Raw genomic sequence first — 27,553 nt, 5'->3', positions numbered from 1 at the left:
GGAGAATCACAGACTTTATTTTATTTCACAAAACTGGACATTCAGATTCTTATAAAAATCAAGACAACGAGAGAAAATAACATCCAGAACGTATTTAATAACAATCAGTATGGTTTCCAAGAATATGAGAATATTTGTTAATAAAAAACATTCAAAATTTATCTCTGTTTCTCTTTCTCAAACGTGATTTAGTATAGGAAAATTTACTACGTTAATCAAATAAGGTTAGGTTTCGGGATTTGACTCTTGTGGTAACGGTAGTACTACCTTAAAGCGAATATCGTAAAATCATCATTGTCAAAATCACCACTTAGTGGCGAAATGACATACAATATTTTTTGTTATTATCGCTCCATAAATTTAACTTTTGAGGGATAGGAGGCAAATAATGATATATTTAAATTTTATAAAGTTTCATAAGGACAAAAAAACTTAATTTTATAATATGTATCTTTTTATTAATATTTATTCATGGCGTGTTTGTTATTTTATTAAGAAAGGTTTACATTTTTCCTCTCTCTCGCCCTCTATTGGACAAACGAAAGTATCTCTGTCATACTTGTACAACAAATGGAATCTTAAAACGCATTTTATGCATAAATAAATGAAAATTTTCCAAAAAAGCGCTTCGCTCTTCGATAGATAATTAAATTAAATTAGGCCGCGGAAAAAAGACGGTATGGTAAAGTCTCTAGAAATGAGTATCTTTTCAGACGCCACTCAGCGCTCAGAAGTTGAACTTTTGGAGCGAGTATAACAAAAAATAATATACTTTGTATATTATATTAAATTTGTTCTAAAAAATATTTCTACGTAAACAAATGCATTAAGTAGATCAATAAGACAAAACGGTAAAACAGCTGGGTATTTTAGCCTGGCAATAAATTCCGACAAACGATTTGTGAGTACTCGGAAAATTATACGGAAGCTGTATAAAGTAAATCCATACAAATAAATTGACTGCTATCTGAACGTAGTCCGGCAGTTTATGTTAGTTTGGCGTTTCGTGTTCTCAACTAAATTGGACTTGATGAGAAATGGAACCAGTCTATTTTGAAATAGTGAGGAAAGCTCGACTGAAAAGACTGGTGTGGCCCAGCCGGTAATACCTATAAAGTCCGTTGAGGATAGAGTCGAGAAATAGGAATGAGAATAGGAGAACTGAGAGCCACACCGGTCAGTAAGTGCTGAGTGACATTCAACAAATGAATTCTCATTTATTTGCAAACCCTTGCTTCAAATGACCATTTCCTAATCTTCTTTTTTTATCAGCTATAAAATCGAGTTACGACGTTGGTTAGTTTAAAAATTCTAAAATTGTTTTTTTTTTTAGAGTATTTTTTTTTAATTTATACATTCCTAAGTACGCTGTTAAATTCCTCAAGAGATCCAACAGTCTAGCGTATAAAGCTAAAATCGTTAAACTGCACGCGACGTACCCTTGATGAAGGCGTAAAACTCTTGCATCCGGCTGGTTGCTACGACGAAATTACCGTCATTCCTCAAAAGCTCTTCTTATAGTGCAATATACGATATATGTCTGTATATCGTGCCCAGCTATAATTCTAGGAAAGAGTTCTTGGTATTTATTTTTTTATTTTTTCGTTTATAGTCAGACTCTTTCATCCATATGTATATTAAATAAAATATATAAAGTTTAACCTTTCCCCATCGCGGTTTTCTAAAGTCTGAATTAAATTGCAACTTATAAATTCATTTCGTACAATCATATTTACTGATTAAAATAATTAAGAGATAAGAGACACGACTTCTGCACACTGTTTTACTAAAACTAACATAGACATGATGTTCAAAGAATTTCTTAAAAAAGATCTTTTGCAGAAATATCGTGTATAATTAACTTTAAAATGTCGAATTGTATCCTTAGATTCCCACTCTCGGTGAGAATCGGATGTCTTCATCTCAAAGTGAGAGAACTCTATAAATCTATTTTGTAAAACCGGGACTGCGAGACGTACATGTTTTGTAGACAATTAAACCCACCATAAAAAAGGTCTCTTATGATTTTTCGACAAATTTATTTCTTCTAAAATTATTTGAGATTAAAATTGGACATATTCTAAATTATCAGATTTATTTTTATTTCGGCGAAATTATTTTTGTTGAGACAAAAATTTTTTATCTATTTTAAAGAACATCTTATTCTAATAAGAAATAGAAATTATGAAGCCATGCTTAAATTTTTCGGTTATTATACAGTCAAAATTTGATATTCTTAAGAACAAAGAATTTTCATCTAAACAATAATAATAATAATAATAATAATAATAATAATAATAATAATAATAATAATACTGCACCTTCAGTTAACCCATAAATGCATTATAACAAAATCATTGAATGTTATGGTAAAATAAAATATTTAAACACGAATTATAATAACTTTAATTAATACTTTTAATTACTTACCACAATCGACGCGATAACAATAATCAAATAATAAATACCGCTGACTAACACGTGTTCTTAATGAAATTGACGGTGTAAAGTTCTACGTTAATTATTTTTATTATGTTGACTACTACAATATTATTTTTAGTTTTTATTACTATTCAACACGTTATATTTATCACGTTGAATTTAAGCAATAAGCTTTATCTATCAGCTCTACTAAAATATTTTCTCAAGGTGTCTTTATTATCTATTTACTCAGTGAATCAAGTGATAAAATTACTTAAAAACTCAAATTTCACAAAGTTAAAAGAGCATAAAAAATAAACAAATCAGCAGTAAAATCTTTGAGCGCTAAGAAAGCATCTTTTAATCCAGTCTACCAACTCAAAGGGTTTTTCCTTCTTAACTTTTCCAAGCTTCAAGTACTCGTAATTAAAAATTTATCCTTACAAATTTTATGATAAAAAATTTATTTTTATCCACAAAATGATATTTTTTTCTACACCAAGTCTCACTTTATCCTTATTACAATATTTTGAAAACACAATATAAAAATAAATTTTTCTATTCATTGACGTCAGTCCTTTCAGTCACCAAATTTAACGTCACCTTGTTCGTATAATACAACAATAAAGTTAAGTAATATAGCTTGAACTATTTATAATATACGACCTTTACATTACGAACAATCTGTCAATTGATATTTTTTAAATACAGTATAATACACGCTCTACGATAATAAATAAAAAATGATAAATAACAAAGCCCGATAAATTATGAAAGACAAACATTGACTTAAAAGTTAAAATTATTAATAAATATTATAAATAAAAATTTATTAGTGTACATAGCTTTCTTTGATATACGGTTATTTTCCTCACCGCCCTTGTAATCGTCGCGTTTCACACGATACCCGTTATTCACTGTACTACGGTATAATATGATGTACTTCTATTAGAAAAAACGTAAATAAATATAATATAATATCCTTTATATATTATACTCTTTACAGTTAAACTGACGCGAGATAAAGCACGAGTAAATTTATTAAAATCACGCAGAGTACAGGAGCGCAAACTTTGAAGTACACTTTGTTTGGATAAATTTTAAAATCTCATTAAAGTATCATTATTTCAACAGCGATAAGTACCTGTCTATAATAATAATAAAATTTTATTTAGACAATTGTCGATTTATTTTATATTACCATTATGATCATTATCATTACCACACATTAGTTTATTTAAATCACGTGTATATTTCATTGATGTGTTTAAAGAGTCATTACACTATGAAATCGATAGCAGTGTTTACAATGTTTATAATTACACAGATAAATTTATATATATATATATATATATATATATATATCAAATTTATCTTTATCATTAAATACTACAATGATAACACGTGATACCTTATCTATTTATAGGTATGAGTATACATATATACATTCACAATAAATTTTCAATCGACGATATCTCACACGTAAATCCAATTTTTCATTCTATTTAATAAATACCTGTGAACTAAAACCGTATTTCGCTATTTTTATTTCTGTATATTTTATTGTAAAAAAGCGTCCGATTGATTTCATTAAGAACTCCCTACCCGTATTTTGCAGTGTGTATAATATTCAATAGAATTTATGTATAAGCGTGAGAATAAACTGAGCGAAAAAATAAAATCGATATTCCATAAATGTGTAAATTTAACAAAATTCAAATATTTATTTTTTTATCTTTTTATTTTTATATTTTTTTTATACCGAAGAAAGTGCTACCATTAAGCTTTTGCTAGCACACCTGTCGTACACCACTACTATCGTCTTTACGGAGCACTTTCAAGACTTATCTCAACATTTTCCAAATACTAAAGAAACATCACAAATGTCTTACGTATATATATATATCTACAGTCTTTTTATACACAACATATTGCAATAGAATAACTTGTACAGTTTTCTTATTCGATTTATCTTTCTACCTCTTTTTATCTCTTCATAAATAATTCCCGGAAAATTTTTTTATGCTAATTTTTTTTCCTTTAAATTCGTCATTACTCATCCTCATGAGTAGAAATAAAAAAAAACATTTATATGTTATGGATGATATATCTTGCGAGTTTGAAGGCTATGTTTTCTTTTGTCTGAAAATCTATAAATTGATTTTTTTATTCCTTAAATACCTCTTTAAAAAAAAAAAAAAATACATATAAATGGTTCTGATAGATGAGCATAGCGCTTCAATACGAAAATCATACATGAAAATGGGGTTTTTTCTGTTAAAAAATTGAATTTGTGATAAAAAAAAATTCAAAATAAATCAATATTTAAATTCTTTTTATTTTTAAATGTTACTTTAATTTTGTAAAGTAATACTTAACAAAAATCGTAAAAATAAAAAAATATGGTTAAAGAAAGTATCCAAGAATTTTCAACTTTATTGTTTCACAACAATTATTTTTTAAAACAAAAGCAAGGAAATAAGACCAAAGAACGAGCATTCGAGCTGGTACGTTTGGGCAAGGAATTAATTGAATTTTATATTTCGCTGTCGGTGCAAATTAAGTCGACACTCCCCCGACGGTCCGCTGAATTAATTATCATTCTACTGGCCAGTTGTCGTCGTGTCGTAGTTACCGTCTACGTCTAGATTGAGCACCAGCGAAGAAAAGATAGAATAAGGGAAGGCCACCGGGAACTTTTGGGAATGGCTAAAAAAAGCTAAGTGAAAGAAAAGAAGGGTAAAAGAAGAAAAAACACTTTTCAGCTTCAATTCTCAGTGGTGCTCGAAAAAATTCATCCACCAGTAAAATAACTTTAAATTAATTTAATATACTTCTCCTAAATAAACTTTTTCCAATCGGTTATTTTAAGAAGAAGAAAAAGTATAATCAATTGTAAAATTTTATTTCAATTATTTGTTTTTATCTTCATTTTATTCTGCTGCTTAGCAAGTTCGAGACTTTCAGTTGCGCCAGTTAATTATTATAACTCAAAGTATCTTTATTTATCATATCATATACATATTGATCATCGTGAAACTCTGTTAAGAAAACAATATTTCCGTCAGCTTCGCATAAATAACTATTATATGTTTTTATAAGTCTGCATCAGTAGGTAGTATTTGTAGATAGTACGCATAATATCTTCTCTAGACTTGAGCTGTAGAGTAGCTTATAAAGTTTTCCTTCTGATTTAAACTCATTATGGATAGGAAGAAATTCTGTCAGTAGAGAAGTATATATTAATAGAGACGAGAGTAGAACAGAATAGAATAGAAGTAACTCGTTGAGTGTCGAGTGTCGATCACTACGATAAAGTTGTTTCGACAACGATGATAAGATGGCCTTCGAATGGAACATCCAAGAAATTCTGTTCACGTTGTGTACCGTGTGGCTTGGTGTATGTACAACATAATATACTGCATATACTCTTATGTATTGAGTATTATAGAAGATACCAAACTAAATAAACGATAAGAGTCTCCTATCCATGCATATAAGCCCAAGATAACTTTGTTGTTGTGTATATACGTTCAATATAATCTCTAATCATAGCTACCAATTCCGGTTCAAATTTATTAAAAACCAAGAGTTTATCTTTGGAGTCGATTCAGTATGACATATTTTAATAAAGTATTTAAAAGAATGCAAATTTTTTTAAATTTATTTTTTCAATACAACAAAAATGGTTGATCACGTTCTATGCAAAAAAAAAATAATATTTAATTTCAAATGAATTTTCGTTGAATAAAGTGAAGCTAGTATTCAATTTCGTCAGACTTAAAACTTGGTACAAGAAGAAAAAGAAAAATATAGTAGAGAAGCCTGATTTATTTGGTGAAAATCAAGAGGTCTGCTCTTTATATACACTGAGTACGAAGCGCGAGACAATAATGAGTCTCATAACCTTCCTGCTATCTCGTCTTGGTAGATCGTTTCTCTGACGCAGCAAGAAAATCATCAGGACCACAATGGCTTCGTATTTCCCCTTCCTCCTTCGCTTTTCCTGGTATGCTCTCATCGAATGTCGGGATGTCTTGGAAACCGCACAAAGTCCACAGGAGCTATTTGACCTGTTTTTCTAAGCGAAAATTACTCTACCCACACCAGGGTATTAATTAATTTTAAGCGGATAGACTAGACAAAAACCCCGTACTTGATGTAATACTTAAATAAATACTTATCCTATAAGTATTTATAATTATTTAACACAAAATATTCTGATTATGGTTTATGTTGTACTTGAGAAAATTGTAAGATTAAACTTATATTGCGGATGAGATTTTTATTCCACTCAAGATATGCTTTGCTCTCATCTCAAATTTAAGTTGATTTTAAAGAAAATTTATTTATGAATTAATAAAAATTTTTTTTTACCATAAATGAATTATTTATTCATTTCATTATTTTATAAAAACTTAATTCGTGGATATTTGGATTAATCAAATATTTGTATTCGTTTATTTGTAAATTTTTGTCGATGATTGCTTTTCGGTAAAAATCACTCATTGAAAAATTTAATTGAACTAGCTGTGTAAGCTTGTATCAACTGTACAATGTAATGGATCCAAAACAAAACAAAGGAAATAACGAGGAAATTTAATTAACAAATTTACACTACGATGAAGTTTACAGATACCTAAATGCATGAAATATATTGTGCAGTGTCTGGAGTTTTTTCATTCCTACTGTTAACAATCCCAGTGAACTAGTATGCACATAGTTTTAGTGTACTCTGCATGAAATTTATCACTAGTAATGGAATGTTAAAGCTCAGCGAAATAGTGCATGAAATATATGTGGCATTGGTAGAAACATAATTAAAGATTGAAGGTATTAGTAGCTTAAAAAAAAAAAAAAAAAAAAAAAAAAAAATACATGAAAAAATACGCGTTGTTACAGGCTCATACACCGCTTTTGGCAGCAGACCCTCGACATGTGAGTAAAATACTAACATTTATTTTCCTTACTAACAAACAAAAGCTTTATGACTTTTACGTTGAGTTTTTTTGATATATTAATAATATTAATATTATTTTTGTTTGCTGGTCAGTTTCGACAAGAGAAAATTGAAATTTCTGATTGGAGCTCGTGTTTAATTATCAAAACTAAAACTGTTAATTCATTTTTCTGAACTCAACATAACGGCATTGTTCACTATTTTAGCTGTCAATATCACTCTCAATGTTCAATTTACCACAAAATTATTCAAACAAACTTTATCAATTGTGTGCATACCCAAAGCAAATCGCGGTGGTGGCCGGGGCCGTATTATATAAGCTACTGTTTCCTATTTGAATTTAAACGTTTTCGCAAATTGACATTTTATAAATTTCGAGGGTAATATTCCGAGTTAAAATTGCTCGGTAAATAATATTTATTATCAATATGGACGGCTAAACAACATATTGACAGGTAGAATTACATACTTATAATAGTAAAAGGATAGAACGCTAATTTGTTTTTAAAACTAATTTTATTTAAAAAAAATTGTAGTGATAAATATTTTAAAAATTTACATGGATCATTTTAAAATTTTTAACGTGCAAAATTTCAATTTTTTTTTTAATTTATGATTTTTTTTATCACAAAGTAAAAAAAAAACAGTTTTAGAAAGTTTAATTAACTTTTATTCTTTTTTTAGAGTAGAAAAAAAATCAAATAATTTTCTATTTATCCAAACTTTAATACTAAAATTAAAATATTCCATAAAATTTTACGTTATTTCATCTTTCTTTAATTAATTAACTAATGAAATTAATATCAAGTACCCATTCAGCGAAAAAAAAGATGAAAAGTATCTTTTTATCAAAAATCTTACTACCTTTCTCAAATTATTAAATCTAAAATACAAAAGCTAATTATGGAGCTTTAAAACATTATTTCACAAATAAATAATTTGAAAAGTATATCCATGTTACTGAAACGAGTAGACCTTGTAACAATAAACAAAACAAGTAAAGTTCTGATGAGAGATAAACTTTATCAGTTCTCAACCCTTTCATTAAGATTTCCCTCGCTAACTGTTCTTTGTCTTTACTGCTCACTTTACGAGATTTATCTCTCAGCTAATTCAATTTTCGCCTTCTCAAAAAGACAACCAACCTGGCATAAGTTTTACTTTCCTTTCTCATTCTTGCCCACAAACTATTTCACCGCAAAGAAAGAATACAAAATGTACAAGAAAATAAAATAAACGTTTTAAAGAATTCTTTATACACAGAATTCACAAAATAACAATTGGACAGTGAAAGATTTAGGAGGAGCAAAATCTGGTTGCTAAGGCCCTTGTACTTAGAAATCCGTCTCTTCCTGTAATTCCTGGCCTCAACATTGTCAGCTTCCCCGTGGTAACATAATAGCACGACAGGACGCGGCACGGAGCACCAGTGTCACACCGTATATATCATTTCGGTTGACAAACGCACACGTTACCTCCTCACTTGTCTTCCTTCCGTTGTTCTCTTGCGCCCCCACAAATTGGTGGGATTAGTTTGCCGACGGGCTGCTCTAACACTCTCAGGCTTTAACTCGATGACAACTAACATATGAATGAGATTTCCTTGTCATAATCATCAGACAAACTAACTTATATGTCACACATATATTAAATATACAATTTATAACGGATGCTGACAATTTTTTGTTGGTCAATTAGCCACCACCTTATCAGTACATATTATTTTAAATTTCATACTTAATAAGGATGTATTCATATTTTGTAGCTTCGCTCACGTTAAATATGATGTTCCGTGTTCGAATCCCGTTCATTATCAATATCAGTGAAAAAATTTTCATTTATGTACAATACAAAAAAAAAATTCATCGTTTTTTTTTTTTTTTTAATGTGTAAGCCAATCAATATATCGTATCAAAAAAAAATTTTTTTGAAAAATGATTAAACTAAAAATATATAATAAATTAGCTCCTTAGAAAGTTTCGAAAAAAATTTTTTTTCCAGTACTTAAAATCTTCGTATTGATTGGTTTCATAATTTTATTAAATATATATAAAAAAATGTTATAAAAAATCTAATCAAATATTATTACAATAAGATTAAATATATGTTTTTTTTTTTTAGTTTAAATAGTTTATTTAACATCTAATAATACATTGTAGGTTCTTATAATTTATAACAATAATATAAAATTGGGTTCCCGTTTGTCGAAAACATTACCCAGTATAAAGTCTCTTTACAATTTATATAATAGTATGACTAGATAGTTGATATCGAATTTTCAGGGAAAAAATTTTTAACAATAACCCTATTAAATGTATGATTTTTATTTTATAACTTTAAATCACAGACTTAACTCACTTGTAACGAGAAGATTCAGCGATCATACGCCATCTGTTGCAAATTTTCAAAACTACCTTTGTTTGAAAAATTTTATATGGGCATATATCACCGAATTAGGTGTAATATAAGTATATCAAATCAAGTCAAAACATATCAAGCCAAATATGGCCTGATATGGTACATTATAAATGCAAAAATTTAATTTTTTACCATAGCCATATCAGAAAATTTTTTACTGGTTCACATTTAAAAATAAAATCTTAAAAAAATGATTTATTTCAATTATTAGATTTATAATTATCACAAAGAAACATTCGAAAAAAAAAAATTCCTGCTGTCAGAGCTTTATAATCTTTCACTAAATTAAAAAATGTTCTCGAAACGTTTAATCCTAATTGATGAAGATAAACGTATCTCGAGACTTAACTCGAAAAAGTAAAGTGTAAAAAAAAAGTTCAAAGTAAATCCAAATTGTAATCTCACAACTCAGGATAGTCTGTAAATCCACTTTTGCGGTGAGACTTATAAGTAAACATTTTATTTCTTGTCTTGTTGGATAACCACCAGCGAGTCAAGTTTTCCAATTTGTCCTCTCGTAGCTCGTAAAAATAAAATTTCCATGCAAAATACTCTCGGTGTAGGAACCTAAAGTAAAGGTAAAAGACGCATTTTCAGTTTTCTCTGCCTCTTTTACCTTCTCTTCTATTTACCTTTTACAACTTTCCTTTCATACTCGCAGTTCAGCTTCGCTCGCAGTTCTCCTGTTCCAGTATAAGCATTGCGACATATATCCACCTACACGAGTCTGTCGTCTAGTCTGTCGACACACCAATTCTTAGTCATTCTTTTGATACAGCTTTAATGTTAAATTTCAATCGAGTTTCCAAGATAAAATTGAACGTTAATAAAATATATATTTTCTCAATTCAACTTCACTAAACACTCACAGACACACACATATTTACACATATTTATCTAACAGTAAATAAGAAAATATTTTATCTGTCAAACCAGTCGTATAATCTATGAATTTCAGTTAAGTGTATTATCGATTCAAGTTAAATCGAAGCTACCGAGGAAAGGGATAAATAGATAGATAGATATATTGCCATACAATTCTCTGCGTCTAAGGCTGCGTTAAGCTCCGAGTTTGTAATGCGAAACCTCCCTTTGCAGCTCCACGATTTGGCATTGCACAGAAGCAGCGAATCTGAGAATGCGATACTGTGTACATAATACATATAATGGATAATACATATTATAGAAAGGAATATATTGAATTGAATGGTCGAGACACGGCTCTCATGGCATCCCCGATTGGAGAAAGGCAGATGATACAGCGCTCCGGTTAGAGGCCACGGGTAGATAAACAAGTTTAGAGAGTTTGTACAAAAGTACTACCACTCGTTGGGGATGAAATTTATTTGTAAGCTAAGCTTGCGGAAAAAACATCCACCTTCAGAGCTACGATACTCTTGTACTATTCGGCAACACCGTGTTCCTGTTGCTGGTAGTGGTAGTATATGGTACAGTATGTAGTAGACGGTATGTAGTATATGGTATATAATACCGGCGCAGTAGTTTAGGTTGAATCTTTTATCGGCGTAATTGACTAAGAGGATCCAACGAACGAATGAATGTTACATGAGGATTAGAGAAAGGGGTTGATGGATAGCACACCGTTGACAATCTAAACCATCTCATTCCATGTGTACGTGTTAAATTCTTTCTAAGGTTCCTTTACCTTGATTTTTATTTACATATGTCTATGTACTTTTTCAACTTCTTGCTTTTAAAATTGTAAATATCAGAAAGTGGGAGGAGTTTTTTATATGCATTATTATGTTATGATGTATCAAAAAAATTAACAAATTTTATATTTGCAAACGAGCTTGAAATTTTGTTTTACAAAATTTCTCAACTCTAGTTGATAGTAAAGTCAGGATTAGAGCACTCAATATTAATACTTAGAGGTCGTGAATTGAAATTTTCCATTTTTTATTTAAATAACTTGGGAAAAATTATTTTATAACTTTGAAATTTTGTATCTTGTCTTATAAGAAAATTACCCTCTAACGCCATCCATTTTTTGTTGGAAATTAAACGCTCTACAAAAAGAGGTTCTTATCATTTTTCGATACGATTAATATTTTAAAAATTTTTATGGTTGAAATTAAAGGTGTCCTTAATTTTCAGATTTTCTTTCATTTCTGGCGAAAATATTATTATTTAGATAAATATTTCTCATGCTCTGGCGTCACTTACTTTTCTAACTATTTTTGGTGCCTTCATAGTTATTTTTATAAGTAGTAAGATTTTAAAAAGTCAATCATATAATTATTATTGATTGAAATATTCAAATTCCTTTTTTAGATTTAAAATTACGTCAGAGCCCTTGATATTTATCTCTACATTTGTCACACTTGTAAAAAAGTAAACTTAATTAAAGAAAAAAAAATCCTCTCTTTTAAACAAACTCTTATTATAGTTCAATAACTTTTCTGCCTGATTTAAAATAATCAAATTCGCAAAAATATATGCAATAAACTACAATTTTTCGAGTCAATAGGAGGTAAAAATTATTACCTGAGCTGCTAAATCGCTATTTTTATCCGGCTTTCGATAACAAAAACTTTTTTTTCATACATGACAAATAGGTACACTCAGCGGATATACGCGAAACATAAAAAATTATTTTCATACGAGCCATATATTTTTTCAGAAAAAAAAACGTATAAAAAATACACATATTTTCATATGTTAACATTAAATTTTTTTTCGCTGTGAAAATACTTTAATATTATAAGAGATAAAACTGATGGTCTGAAGAATTGAATGTTTTCACATTTTTTTTATTTAATATCTCTATTTTATCATATGTATTGTATCCATTATCGGATGCTCAGCTCTAAAATATTATAAGTAGTTTTATCAATCCGATACGTAAAGTAAAAGTACGTTCTGCGGAAAAAGTTTAAATTTTTAATAGATGAGTTGAAGTTTAATCCCACAGTGGAATTTAAAGTTCTATCCTCAGTACAAAAATTAATAATGTACATTTCATATTATTTTTATGGCATAAAGTTGTATTGGTTCACATTTTCGAGTCGTATAATCGATGAAAGAGAAGTTTAACGTAGTCACGTACAGTCGATCGCGTCGACCGGACAATTGTATCACCTATTCGCATTGGAACGTTTATCCCGCTCTCTCGGCATCTCTGGAGAAAAGAGGGGTAGTAAAATAAAAACTAAAAATAAAAATAGAGAAAGAGCCGTGGAGTAAAAAAATCAGCGCCGAATAGAAGCAGGATTAATCCAACTCCCAAAGCACCGTAAATTTATTCCAATCCTGTATTCCGCGCTGGTGTGCATTTGCCCTCTTTCTTTGGACTGCTCTCGATGGTACTCTATGGCTCTTCGTTTTCCTCTTTACTGCGTTTGAAAAAGAGTGAGGTTGCAAGTGGAGACATACAAAGGAAGCTTACCGTTATCCTGGTCACGTCTGTCTAGTTTTCTTTTCTCATTTAATCTTTTTTTTAATTTTATTTTTTGTTTTTGTTATTTTTTTTCAGTACCTTCGTTTTACCTCACAATACGTTCTATCGTCTTTTTCGTTAGACGAGTTAAAAGGTCGGCTTTTTCGGTAACAATAAAATAACCTATTGTTTCTTTTCAGTCACAACCACGATTTATTGCCTTTAAAATGCGCTATTTCAAGAAAATTGAGTAAGATATCTTTCATAAAATAAAGGGATAGGACAGAGGACCCGAACTGTTTGTTAAAACCGGAATATCAAACTTCTCTTTTTTCATCGCTCTTTTATGGATAAAAAAATATTTATTTAATGGATGTAAAGAGTATGATTGAATATTTATGCATTATCGATAATAGAGCTGCCAATTTATGATGCACTTTGAGATTTTTTCTACGCATCCAAATCTGTACTTTTTTTTTTTATATAATGAACAAAATGAAGCAAAGAGAAAATAATATTAGACCTGTCTTATAAAATTAAAAAAAACGATTTTTTCGCTAGCCTTTACAATATTCAGGCCAAAGAATTATGGTTCTAATTTCTGGAGCTTCCTATATGAATTTTTTGCCATGTAAAGAGAATTATAAAATATGTGGCTTTTCATGTAAAGCCCTTATTCGGGCTTATAAAGGAAGGTTTTATAAATTTAAAAGTTAACATACGGATTTTTTTATTTTATAAATTTATGTCGGTATTGAAACGTCAATATTTATCTTTTGATTTTTATACGAAAATTCGCGAGAATTCGCCTCCATAAATAATACTCATTGTTTTATTATATTATTTCTTTTTCGTACTTCTAAATAGAAACCCAATTAATCAATGAATAAATTAATTTAAAATTTTTATAAGCATATTTTTTTTAGCAACTTAAAACTCGACGTTGAAATCTTTATTTATGTCAGGCGCGAAAATTTAACGGTTGAAAAGTTTTACGGAAATTTAAATTTATCAAAGTTCATCTACTTACTCCACTTTTAAACTTATAATTTCTATCATTTAATTGTACTCGTATTTTATTTACATTTTTTTTTTTTAGTTATGAAATCATCTCATTACTTAACTCTCCTTTTTTTTTTTAATAAGCGTTTTTAGATTTTTTATTCATTAAAAATGTCACTCGATCACAAAAATTAAAATGAACTATACAAAAAATTAAAAGTTAAATTTAATATTATAAAAAAATAATTCAAGATTATCATTAATAGCCTCTGCAATTATAACAACTAATGTGTCTATCTTCTAGCATAACATAACAATAAAAATCGAATAAAGTTGGAGGTACTCCAATTTAGCCTATGCATCCCTCCCGGGCTAAGCACATATACGTAACCAGTCGCCGTCAGAATCAAATCGCAGCTATTAGAAATGGGAGGAGTTTTCAAAAGAGTAGTTAGACTTTGTTATTGTACTCACTTTCAAATACCCGACCAGCGTCAGCGTCAGCTATTAATATCGCGATAAATAGCAATCTTAGTATCAGCAATCAAATTAGCAAACTAACTTCAGTTCAAAATTACATCATTAAATAAAAATATAAAAATATAAATGCAAAGACGTAATCAAATTTTTTTTATAAATTTAACATTTAATTGTTGGCAATAAAATTATTATGCAAACTCATTTCAGCTATAATTTATGTGTGTCAATAATTAATTAATTTAATTATCTAATTAATGATTAACAATATCAAATATGCTCAGAATTATTAAACTAGAACTATAAGCGATTTAATAAACCATAAGCATAAATGCATAAGTAAGTGCGCTATTAAATATTGCAGTGACATAATGACGGTGAATATTATGTTCTCGGCGACCTCCACTCGGCAGTCATTATTGTTCACCAGAGATATCTGAACAACCAGTATTGTATAGTATAGTTTGTTCCTGGTAATACAAGACACTCGACATGCTCTAAATGTCGTTTCCGGCTCGTAGCCACGCGACAAGTGCAACTAAACACACTACGCGCAACCACGTGGCTCTTGATTGTACTATTTTACTCACTGTTTTAATATAAATAATAAAATATTAAATAAATGTAACATTAATCCCCCATTGTATTATGTTTCTTTTATTATTATTATTATTTTTAATAAGATTAGGCTTAAATTAACATAAAAAATGTTTACATTTAATATTATATTTGTTATTATTATTATCATTGTTGTTTAAATATTTTAATATATTCATAATATGCTTATCGAAATACTTCACAGAAAGTAATCACACGGAATTTCTTATTCATATAAAAAAAAAATAAATAAATAGTTCATCGTTTCAGAACGAGTTTTAATAAAAATTGAAATAAAACTCAAATATTTAACAACAAAGTACACCGGACAATTCGTCTTTATCAAATTGCATTCAAAGTAAACCAATAAAAAATAAAATATTTTGCTTCATTTTTGAAGTATTGATCATGCTTTTCATGTCAAACTTGAAAATATTTCGGCCAAAAAGTCCAATCTACGTTTCAACTTAAATTAAAACTCAAAAGTAGACACTCGGTCCAATTCCGATCATGTGTTTGGAGTTGTCAACTGAAATCGCGCTTAACAGATAATACATACGTAAATTGTAATAATAATAAGAATGAGCTCTGTAGGTAAGACAAGGTGATAAATAAATTACAGCGGCGTTAAGCCAAAATTGAGCCAGCACGGAATGAAATGGACTTCCACTTGGAGGTGTGACTTGGTGCGTGTGCGAGCAGCATATGACCGCGGGAGAGTTATTTCGGATAGCACACGTCGTTGTCTATGTCTATTTCGTAGCGATGTGACAATCAGAGTACAGTTGCTGACTCTGTATTTAGCAGCCCCCTGTATTCCTTCATCCACTGTACTCCTCTCGAGTGTATTTTCACAGTCAGTTGGAAATAGTCAGTCGGAAATAATATTCACAGGGGTATACGTGGAGTATAATCGTCACAACTACGTACATTTACTCCACGTCAGTTTTAGAGTTAATAACTCTGTGATTTAACCGTTCGCTTTTTATTTTTATAAAAAAATTTTCTTTTTGTTTTTTTATTCATAATTATTCAAATAATAATAATAATAATAATAATAATAATAATAATAATAGTGAGTATGAAAAGCAAAAGATATACAAAATTGAAAAGTGTATGTTTTATTTTCCTTACATCACTTGTCTGTTTGCCTTGGCAGTGAACGTTTAAATAGAATAGATCTTTTAAAAAAAAAATTAAATACTCATGTTTGTGCATATGTGTATATGTGTATGCAATAAAACTGTTTAGTTGTCGTGTTGTATAATAGCCTGCTCGTAATGAACGTCACAGTCATCACGTCATGGAGAGTTGCGTGAGCTCATTTTATTTTGAAGGAGTACCTACATGCAATGTAATAGTGTAAAGCGGGTACGATTGTTATAGGAACTAGTTTAACGTTAGAGTACAGTGTACAGCATTATAGTTGTAGGCTGTTGATACATACATATATATATATGGATAATAGTGCGGTGTTGTACGGACTCGGTATTACACGAGAGAAGTGATATGCCAGTGCGTTGACGATGATTGCCACGACGTGGACGTACCACGATCTCGCTGCTCACTCGATGGTATTTTACATGTATACATGTTATATTATCCATAATATACCAGTACACGATAAGCTTATATACAAATGTGTTGGTTGTAGTTATAATAGTATACTTTATGATATATATTTTATATTGTGTAGTGTATATTTTATATGTATATGTCTACGTAATAATTTCGAACTTGCTTCCCTCTTGGGTTATATTATTGTGGCAATTAATTACTTATCAGACGGAATGCCATTGCGTGCTTGCGAAAATAGTATACGCCTACTATGTTTCCTGTATAAATATATATTATATATATTTCGATTTAATATCCGCTTTTATGTCGTTATTATTTTTATTGTACTAAGTTGTTTTGTTAATTAACTTGGAGTGGAAGATATTTATATTTAATTTTTTTAAAAGATGAGATCGGGTTTTTTATAGGAAGAATAGTTAATTGAGTTATTAATTATACAAAATATTGCATTGTGTACTTGGCCACGGAGCATTCTTTTATGAAAACATATTTCACAGAAGATTATATAAATTCTTTTAATTAATTTTGAAAGATATTTCACTTTGGTAAAAAATTTTTCAGTAATAAATGTGGTATCAATTTTATGAAATATTTCGTTGAGAACTTTATTATGAAAAATTTCTTTGAAAGAATTTTCATTCATTATAAAAAATATGCTTTGGGAAAAAAATTCAATCTCTTTCCATCAATAATACTTAATAATATTAAATTCCACATATTTTTATTTTTTTAATACACAATTTTCAACAATGAATATAATTATTTAAAAAATAATCCGTCTATTCAATATGTAACAAAATATCTTTTGTATACTTTTTAACAACAATACTTGATATGTAAAATGATAATCTGTTAACAGGCAAACGGGGATGATGACTGGGAGTACGAAGAAATCATTCTGGAGCGCGGTGGTGCGGGTCTGGGATTCAGCATCGCCGGTGGGACTGACAATCCTCACTTTGGCAACGATACTGCAATTTATATCACAAAACTTATACCAGGCGGTGCAGCATCAGCAGACGGCCGTTTGCGTGTCAACGACACGATACTCCAGGTGAATGAGGTGTCAGTTGTCGACGTTCCCCATGCATCGGCCGTCGACGCGCTCAAAAAAGCCGGCAATACTGTTAAACTGGTAAGTCCAAAAATAAAAAAAAACTCAATCGACAATTTAAATTTTATTTTTGTCATCCGAACAATATTGCTCATACTCATAGCATTGTCAAATGTATACTTTAATACTTTAACACTTGACATCTCTTAAACATTTTTTATCCAGTGCCATTTCTCACTTTAGTGACTGGTCGTACGCCCGCGGCCGACGCGCATTAATATCTCTCTCACCAAGAAACTTCTCTCGACTTACGGAAGACTTCTTGTATCTGACGTGGAATGAAGGATGGTCTCGCGGGTCTACCCTGGAGTAAATGCCCCAGAATCCTTGACTTTTTCAAGAAAGAATATTTCTAAACGTCAATTATTAGTTTTTCTTAAAAGAAGAAGAAAAGATTTTTTTACTTAATAAAAATGACGGTTAATTATCGTAAAAAGTAATTCTCACACAACTCGGAAAAAAAAGTAAATTGATTGAGTCCTCGGGTGGGTCTATTGGGAATGTCAAGGGTCCAATAGTAAGATCTCTTTCTAAATGTCCAATTATCGTTTAGAGACTCGATCGAATGGCCATATATCGTTCCGATGTTTCCAGAATTGTTGGGATTGGAAAAAGTCTCTCTACTTTCGATGTACATCAATTTATTTATATATGTATATATCCATGTGATGCTTTTTTCACTCCCTAAGAGTTTGTTTTTTTTTCTCTCAGGAGAACGCGACTGTTCAGTCAACTCCCTTATCCCGGTAAACTTTTTTTCTGTTGCTCGTGATATTTGAAAAGAAATGGCTGACGTAGCTACAAATCGATGCGTCGATTTTTGTGAATTACTACTATACTCTATATACTAACTTATATACTTATACATACACATATACAAGTACACGTACATATAAAAACCAATTTTATATCACAACATTTTCTGACATATTACTTTAGATATAAATCATTGATCCATTTCGATAAACACGATATTGCTTTTGTATGCTCATTGTCTTTTTATACTATTTTATACAGACACACATCGCAATATATTTATCTATGTTTTATAGATACATTCTATACTGCAATAACATTCATTTTTACTCGACAAAATAAACTCACGCGTTTATATTAGTACTAATATTTTTACGCTCATACAACCACATAAAATTAAGTAAACATCGCGTATCAAAGCGTATAATACGTTTAGTTCTTATTCTTTAAAATTTTTTATAATCTATTTATTCTTATAATGATAAATTGTAGTTTTAAAAAAGTTAAAAAATGCTGTGATACAGAATTAAACTATAAATTAGGAAATTATTTTCTATGATTTCTAATAAGTTCAAAATAAAAATAGAGAGATTATAAAAGTTTATTTTATCGTAAAGAAAGCGTTAAGTGCTTGATTATATTTTTGTAAATATTTTACGGATGGATATTTGTAGAATTGAACTAATTAAAAAAATGTCTGAACACTAACGCTTTTTTTTACATTGAAATGAATTTTTTGTTAGTTAAAAAATATTTTCTACTCCTTAATTTAACTTACTATCAAATTGTTAATTGTAGTTTCCTAAATTAAAATTTATTATAACATTTTTTATTATAATTAAAATCAAGAAACGTTAGATTGTAATATTTTACTTGATTAAAAATTATAATTAATGTTATTGTATGGATATCGTATGCTTGTAAAATTATTCATTTTATTTATATAAAAGCACTTATAAAAGAATTAACTGGATTCAACAGAGAAAGCGTTAGACAAAAAAATCATTTTTAAGAGTTTCATTGTCTTGTGTCGCGACAAAAATTCTTGAATCAAGTGAATTAAATTTACTAAAATCAAAAAGAATTTTCCAGTTGAAAAATTTTTCTTTTAAATAAATTTAATTTTTATTAATCAATGTCAACCTAATAAAAGTAACTTTAATCTATTTATTTATATTTTCAGTACGTACGAAGACGAAGACACCTACATTTAACAGAAATCGAATTAATAAAAGGGTCAAAAGGGCTTGGATTCAGTATTGCCGGTGGTATTGGCAATCAGCACATACCCGGTGATAATGGAATCTACGTCACGAAAATTATGGATGGCGGAGCAGCACAGGTTGATGGACGGCTCGTCGTAGGTGACAAATTAGTCGCTGTCAGAAATAGTTTGGTAAGTTAAATATAATTTCTGCCTAATAATTGCCTCCTGCTCAAATAGAAAAAAAAAAGTTTTTTAATGACAATTAATAACCGAGCAAAAAAAATAGCAACAATCTTGAAGCGGTAATTTATCACAGACGGACTGTTTTATTGGTCCGTCAGAAAAAAAAAGATTTACCTTTTTCTTTTTCGCTCACTTGAACTTCTCTGGCCTATATCTGTTTCCGTATTTATATCTATATTTCTACAAGTGTCGTAGTGTTTACTATAGCGGTTCGCAACAAATGGATGGTTAAGTGCGGATGGGAGAAATAGATTAGGCCGTGGAGTTAGGTCACCGTGGCGGTAATTGATAGCTTTGGGTAAAGACCCACCGTCTGCACGTAGCACAATCTACTGGAAAGCCTTTTCGCGATTTTATACTTTGACGACTCCCCCACGTATTTCGGTTTTCGCAATAGACCGATTTATCTTGGTCATCCCTTGGGATCTTCCGCTGTTATCCAAAGGGCAAATGAAAAAAAAAAAAAAAAAAGAAAAAAAACTCCTATAAAATAGAATAGAATAAAATATAAAATACTAAATCTACCAGTTTCAACCAAATAGATATTTTATTATTCAATTCTCGAATCCCCATCAAACAACTTTTCCGATAAATTTTAAATTACCATAAATTTTAAGTGCGCCCTCCCCTAAATATATATAAAACAAACCGCTAAAAATTTAAACGAATTAATTAAACGAAAAACTAAAAAGCTTCTGATATAATATAACGACTTGAAACTTTAAATTCTCCATTAGTTTGTCAAAAGTTTATGACCACCTGTGCGACCGGAAGAGTACGAGTTTGCGATTCGTTGGGCTTATAATCGCATTTCCGATGTAACAAATGAGAATGGAAGCGAAAAATTTTTTTCTTTCTTCTTGTTCTTCCTTTTTATCTTTATGTACGTATATATATATATATATATATGTAAACTTTTTATATTTTTTGTTACGGTGTACTAACCTAGTGTACTAACGACGTCGCAATAATGACCGCCGTTAGTGCGCCAGCGTTTTCGTTCGCCAAAAGGAACTTCTCACTTCAGACAGTGGCAATAAGAAAGCCCATTATCGATCCTAACCACTTACTTGCTTGGTCTCTTGCTTCCTCTTGTTTTCAAACAAACTATCCGTCTTTTTTTCCCCCGGATATATCTCTATTTCTATCTCTACCTCTATTATTTTAGAAGCCCGCCTACGAAACTACCCTGTACCATCCGTGTCCAGATGCTTCTTGTCGTCTCGCAAGTAATTCGCCGCGGTAATTAGTTGTTCGTTGCAAGCTCCAGCTAAAAAATACGCTGCTACTGTATTGCATACAGACTTATTGTAAATATTTAACAATTAAGAAATTTATTATTGTTATTATAATAATTATTCGAGTTAATATAATTAACATTGACTTCTTCAAGGAGTACTTTAGCTCAGAGAAAAAATAAAAAATATTTTTTTCTATTAAATTTTTTACTATTTCTTTTTTATTTATTCGTATTTTAAGAGATTATGCAGAAACATTTTAAATAAAAAAATTAAAATCTTTTAAAGTATTTCTTTAACTGGGAAAAAACAAGGTAATAAAGCAATTAAACGAATATGTTTGAAAACAAAGCATTCCCTGAAAGGGATTGAAAAAAAGGGCCTGAGCGGATTAAGACGTAAATCTAAACTGAATAGGTCTGCATCTCATTACCGTTCAAGTTTTACAATTAATACAACTATGTTTTTACAAAAGTTGACAAGCTATAAGATTAAAAAAAATTTTTAGTTAAAATGCTTTAGAAATGAAGATTCTATAAAGTAACTTGATTCGTAAGCAAAATTTTTCTAAAATAAAGTAAAAACAAAAATGAGTAAAAAATACTTAAAAATGTACATTTTTAAACATAAGGTTAACCTTTGTTGTATTAAGAAACTCTGTACCAAACTTCAAATTTATTAGTCCATTGGAGCTTAAGATGTTGACCGTGTTAAAAAAAAATTAGTTTTGAAAAAACCGCGCATAAAAATTAAAATAGCTATAATTTGAATTTTGAATTATTCTTATGAGCCAAGCGATACAAAAATTTTTTTGCTGATGTTTTGTTGAATTTAATTTGACGAGTATTCATTTTTGACTTCTTGTTGAGTAAAATCTTTCAAAATTTTTTTTTTGACGCTTGAGATAAATAATATCCTTCAATGAGTAAATTTTAAAAATATAAAAAAAAAGTTTTTCGATTTTTAAAAATTTCTAAACTAGATTCTTTTTAATATCTTAGAAAAAAATTAATTAAACTAAATATGATGCTTATTTGTTTACAGGGTGATAAAAACTTGGAGAATGTAACACACGAAGAAGCAGTGGCGACTTTGAAGGCGACTCAAGACAGGGTAGTTTTGCTGGTCGCCAAACCGGAAGGCGTATTGCCTCCGCCACCGCCGGCATCAGACCACTCGCTATCACCCCAACCACGTAAGCATACGTTGGTCAACTAGACTACTTTATTTAGTTGTTTTTATGATATTTTTATTTTTTTATTCTCGGGACTTTCTTCAGCCAGCGTGGCATGCTTTTCACACGCCAAACCCGTCAGTAACAGCAACACCGACAAACCCCGGTTTTGCACAAAGTATACAGACTCAAAAGAAAACTCAGTCTCGGAAAAGTACATAACTTTAGCAAAAATTTTTCATTGCCTTCAGTTGAAACGTTCAAAACCAGAAACCGTCTACGGCCTTCCGCTCGATAAAAGTTTCACGCCGCGCGAGATAAAACCACCTTTACTTGGCATGTATACCCGGTCAATTCTCTTTTGTTTGGAATCTCTGGCATGAAAAACTAAAATCTCACCCCTTCGAGCCACAGCACCCTATTATTTTTAACGTCAGCGCCTGAAAAACGTACATACAATTTAATATAAATTATAAATTATAAATTTAGACGGAACCTATTTGAATAAATGAATAAACAAATGTAGACTTTAGAGATTGTAGAAAAAAAAATTTAATTAAAATCACTTGATTTTTAATTACTTATCATTCATCGGGAACAATTTTTTTCAATTACACAAAAATAATAGACGAAGTGAATAAAAAGAAAGTTACTCGCTTCACATACAATGATAAATTTATTTTCTTTTATTTTAATTACCGGGACATACGTTTCGCTTGATTAAAATGTACTTTCTTTTGTTTCCGCTCTTATTTCTTAAGGTAAACAAAATGGCTCCGTAACTGCATTGGAAAATAATTCACTGGCGTATTCACAAGAATCGCGGCATGCTTCCTCCCTGGCACTCCATGGAGCGGTAACACCACGAGCAGTATCTCAGGAAGACATCTCACGGTGAGTTTAATATATTTATTTATTTCTTTCGAGATTTAAAATTTATTACTTTTTCAAGGGTCTCTTAGTGCTTATAAAATCCATTTACCAGATAAACAAATATTCCTGTCTTTGTAAATTAAGTAAATTAAATCATTTGCGCATCAAGAAAAATTTTTATAAAAACTTATTACGATTTCTATAAAAACAAAATATTTTTTTTCTTTTTGTTATACAATAGAAAGTAAGGTAATGAAGAGAAGTAATCATTACCGAGCTTGATACACTGAAAAAAAAATTAACTTGATTCAAGAGAAAAATTCTTGAACTAAGAATATAATTTTGAAGAGGGTAATTGTTTTGAAATAAGACGAAAAATTCTTGAATCAAGTAAAATTTTCTTAAATCAAGAAAAATGTCCTTAAATCAAGAATTTTTATACTCAAATCAAGAATATTAAATTCTTCAAAATTATATACTTGATTCAAGAACATTTTTTTTTTTGTGTAGAGATTATTACACCCGTACAAATTAATTATTATTAAACCCATACAAAAAAAAATTTAATAATTTCTTTCTAAAATTCATAATTCGAAACAAAATTAGGGCTTTATAATAAATTCATCAACAATCTGTTTCAATTTTCTTAAAAAAATATATGAAATTTTTTTCCCAGTAAGATCAACTTGCAAAAAAAACTTTATCCATTAATACAAGAAAATTGAAATAATTTTTTAGGTGAATTTATCACAAAATGATATTTATTTTAAAATATGAATTTAAAAAAGAAATTGACAATGAATTAAAAAATTTTTTCCCGGAATAATTTTCTTCCGATATTGACAAGTCCATTAATAAAAAAAAAAAAAACTTTCTATGATTGTAAAATAAGAGAAAAAACTGACTCGAGTGAAGCGAATCGAGCAGAATTTGAAACCTAAAGTCCAGTTAATTATGCATACGGTAGACTGGACATTGGCAGTATGTGTATCAGAATTGGCGATAGATATAGCAAGAGGGAGGGCGGTCAGGGGACATGAGAAGGGCCGGTAGGAATTATGCTAGCCACTGCTCGAGCTAATTGCCAATGGATTAAGGGCTTATCGAATAGACCAGGCATTGGATCGGACACGATATACTGATCAGAGTGTAGTTGTGCATCCTTCCATTGACCTGTCGCTCACTATTAACCCCATCGAGCTCTAAAGTCACGTGCACAACACACATCCTTAACCACTATTGTTGTCTTGTCATTGTAATTGAGAAATTAAACCTCACAACACCAGAATCTTCTTAATCTTTATTTCTAAATCTCCTCAGTATTAGTATTAGAGCTTTCACTGCTTTGTAACCAGCACAACACCAGCTTAAATGTTTCGCTCTTATCTAATTAATCTGAAGGTTTATGCCTTATTTTATTGCAACTCCAACGTTATTTTTAAGTATTGATTTTAACTTAAATTTTAATAGCCAAAAATTTATTGCTCAAGATTTATACCAGACGACAGACGTTTGCAATCTTTATAGTAATAATAATAATATAATTTAGTCAACCAGGACTAGTACCAGCAGTCCATAGAAAAAGGTTCTTATTGCGAGAATTAGCTTATCTTGTAATGAGAAGTAAAACGGGGTAGAGTTGTAAAAAATGAGTGGCACTCGTTTGTACTCACTCAAACGAAATTTTTTACCCCCATTTATGTTCTTTAATATAATAAGTCAAGAGAAAAAAATTCAACGTCGTCTTGAAACTTTTATTGAGGCAATAAGAAATGAAATAACGAGGAAAAAAATGAAACCTTGCGAAAAAAAACTCAACACTAAAAGGTTACACTTTTTATGAAAAATAAAAAACATTTGAAATATTGTTTATGCAAAGTGTTAAACGCCCGTCAGGCTTCGGTCCATTAAATGGAATTATTATTTTTTTTTTTAGAATTCGATTTGAGTAGGATCTTGAAATACGGTTTTTCGAATAAAATTTTTCTTATTTTTTTATATTATCCAAAACTATCAACGTTTCATCGTAAAAAATATATTTATTACCATTTATATGTAAGTATAAATTTTTCAATAATCTCTTTTGTCTCTGAGATACTTGTCGAAACATTTTCACTTATGCGCGCAATAAAGATTTTGTTTTATCAGCAAAGTGTGAAAGAAGAAATTCTTCTCAAGTAATGAAATTTTCGTTGTATGAAGATGTATGACAAAGACTTTAAGTTTATTAGATGTACACATATGTATGTATGCATGTATAAATGTCCTCTCATATGCCATTATAACAATAATAAATCCCAATGACAGCCCTCTCGTAATACGCCGAAAGTACTATACTCATGCCGTAGATATTCATACGTCATATTTAAACCCCGGACAAACGGCTTAAACAAACTTCCTGGTTATCTAGGTACCCACGATCTATGGTTTTGATATTATTATTACTTTTAAGTTAAATTATGGATACTTTATTCCCGACATAATTAATTGACCGGTATTTCAAAATAATTTACCGCAATAATTCTACTTTTTCTTTTTCTATTATCTTTATCATAAATCACAGAATTTTGTGATAAAAATATTAAGATAGTATTTTACTTTGAAATTTTACTTTTATTATAATTTTTCAACAAAAACCAGTTAAACAATATGCAATTTTGTTATTATTGTATGAAAATTAAAAATCCTTCTTTAACTATTGGCTGGTAAAATATTGAACAAAATTTAAAATATTAGAAAGGTAAAAAATATAAAATAAAATTTTTTTTAGTGTATTTCAAGAGAAATTAAAAAAAAATATTTTTTTCGAGTGCCCACAGTAAAAAATACTGCTTCAATCTAAGTTAATATCATAAAATGTAAGAATTAAATTTATAAATTATTTTTATTTACATTTTTCCTCGGATTTAACAAAAAAAAAAAAAATAAAAAAGTTAAATAAGAATGAAGGAACGCAATATTCCGACTGTAAGGTCCTTATCAACAGAGAGCATAATGTGGCCCAAGTAGGCACTCAAAATCATAAGTATGTTCAATGCTCGTAGCACTTGAACTTTCTCAGTACTTGTGTGTACTCAGTGGTACATTATATCGGCGGTGAGTAGAGTAGAGGCCAATGCAGTGTGCAGTGTTAAATGTGCATGTGCATGTGCTGGATATTATAAGGGAGAGAAGACGGAGGAACTTCTTGGCACGGGTACGTCTGTTCGGAACATATATAATCCCGCTTTCAGATGCAGTAGGCCAGGGTCAGGCAACATACACAGCGTTCTGTCACGAGAACAAAAAAATATAACATACTCTCAATGATTGATTCACCTGATAAATTATTTCTAAATTTTTTATTCTCAACAATGGATTATTAATTTATTTCAACATTTTATAGAGTTCATTTTTCCTTTGAATAGAAACCAAAAACTTTGCCTTTCAATTCTTTTCTTCTCTTGACTGTCGACTCTTGACATTCTTGTTTAATGTGAACCGAAAGAAGAGAAAAAGTGTAGTGCTATGCAGCAAAAAATCTAAAAAATTAGGAAATAAAAACCAGAGTATTTAATTACGTATACATGAAAAGAGAAAATGAAAAATGTGAGTGAGGATATTTAAAATCCTTTAGCCCTTTTCATCCACTGGTCACATTGTCATCCGTAGCAAAGTTACCCGACACGTACTGAAGCATATGTAGAAAAGGAGACGGAAAATTTAATTTTTTCTGGGCTCACGTTTCTGTTTGACGGTGAGCTACGTGAAATTACTATTCCAGGGAATCTAGCTCAGAATGTAAACTCTAGAAAAAATCTAAAAAATCATTTATGCTAAGAAGAGTTCATACCCATAGATTTACATAACATTCATACAGATATAGATATAGATATAGACGAAGATATTTTAACCGGAATTGTCTGACGCTGACACAGCGACAATTTAAAACTCGACAAATACAATTTTTACTTGAGATATTTTCTTAACGCTGACGCTATTGTACTCGGTAATAAGTTTAATGTTAACAAAAAAACAATAAATCTCTATTATATAATTCAAATAGAATATGATTGTATAAAATAAAATAATGAAACTGGAAGCTGATGGGATATT

General features: G+C 29.8%; 1 protein-coding gene across 10 annotated transcripts in view; it reads left to right on the top strand.

Annotated features, from left to right (window-relative positions):
- The window catches only part of LOC123258506 (disks large 1 tumor suppressor protein), a 308,892-nt gene that overhangs the window by 241,367 nt on the left and 39,972 nt on the right, over positions 1-27,553 (top strand). For 9 of the 10 annotated variants that reach the window (XM_044718637.1, XM_044718608.1, XM_044718599.1 and 6 more), the window contains 5 exons: positions 7,324-7,359; positions 17,713-17,988; positions 19,907-20,119; positions 22,456-22,606; positions 23,347-23,479. In XM_044718637.1, the coding sequence (XP_044574572.1) occupies positions 7,324-7,359; positions 17,713-17,988; positions 19,907-20,119; positions 22,456-22,606; positions 23,347-23,479 (809 nt within the window). The remainder of the gene's footprint in view (positions 1-7,323; positions 7,360-17,712; positions 17,989-19,906; positions 20,120-22,455; positions 22,607-23,346; positions 23,480-27,553) is intronic. The other variant, XM_044718584.1, reaches the window with a different exon arrangement.

This window comes from Cotesia glomerata, linkage group LG1 (assembly GCF_020080835.1).
Source record: "Cotesia glomerata isolate CgM1 linkage group LG1, MPM_Cglom_v2.3, whole genome shotgun sequence".
NCBI lineage: Eukaryota > Metazoa > Arthropoda > Insecta > Hymenoptera > Braconidae > Cotesia > Cotesia glomerata.
This window is presented reverse-complemented; position numbering and strand designations above follow the sequence as displayed.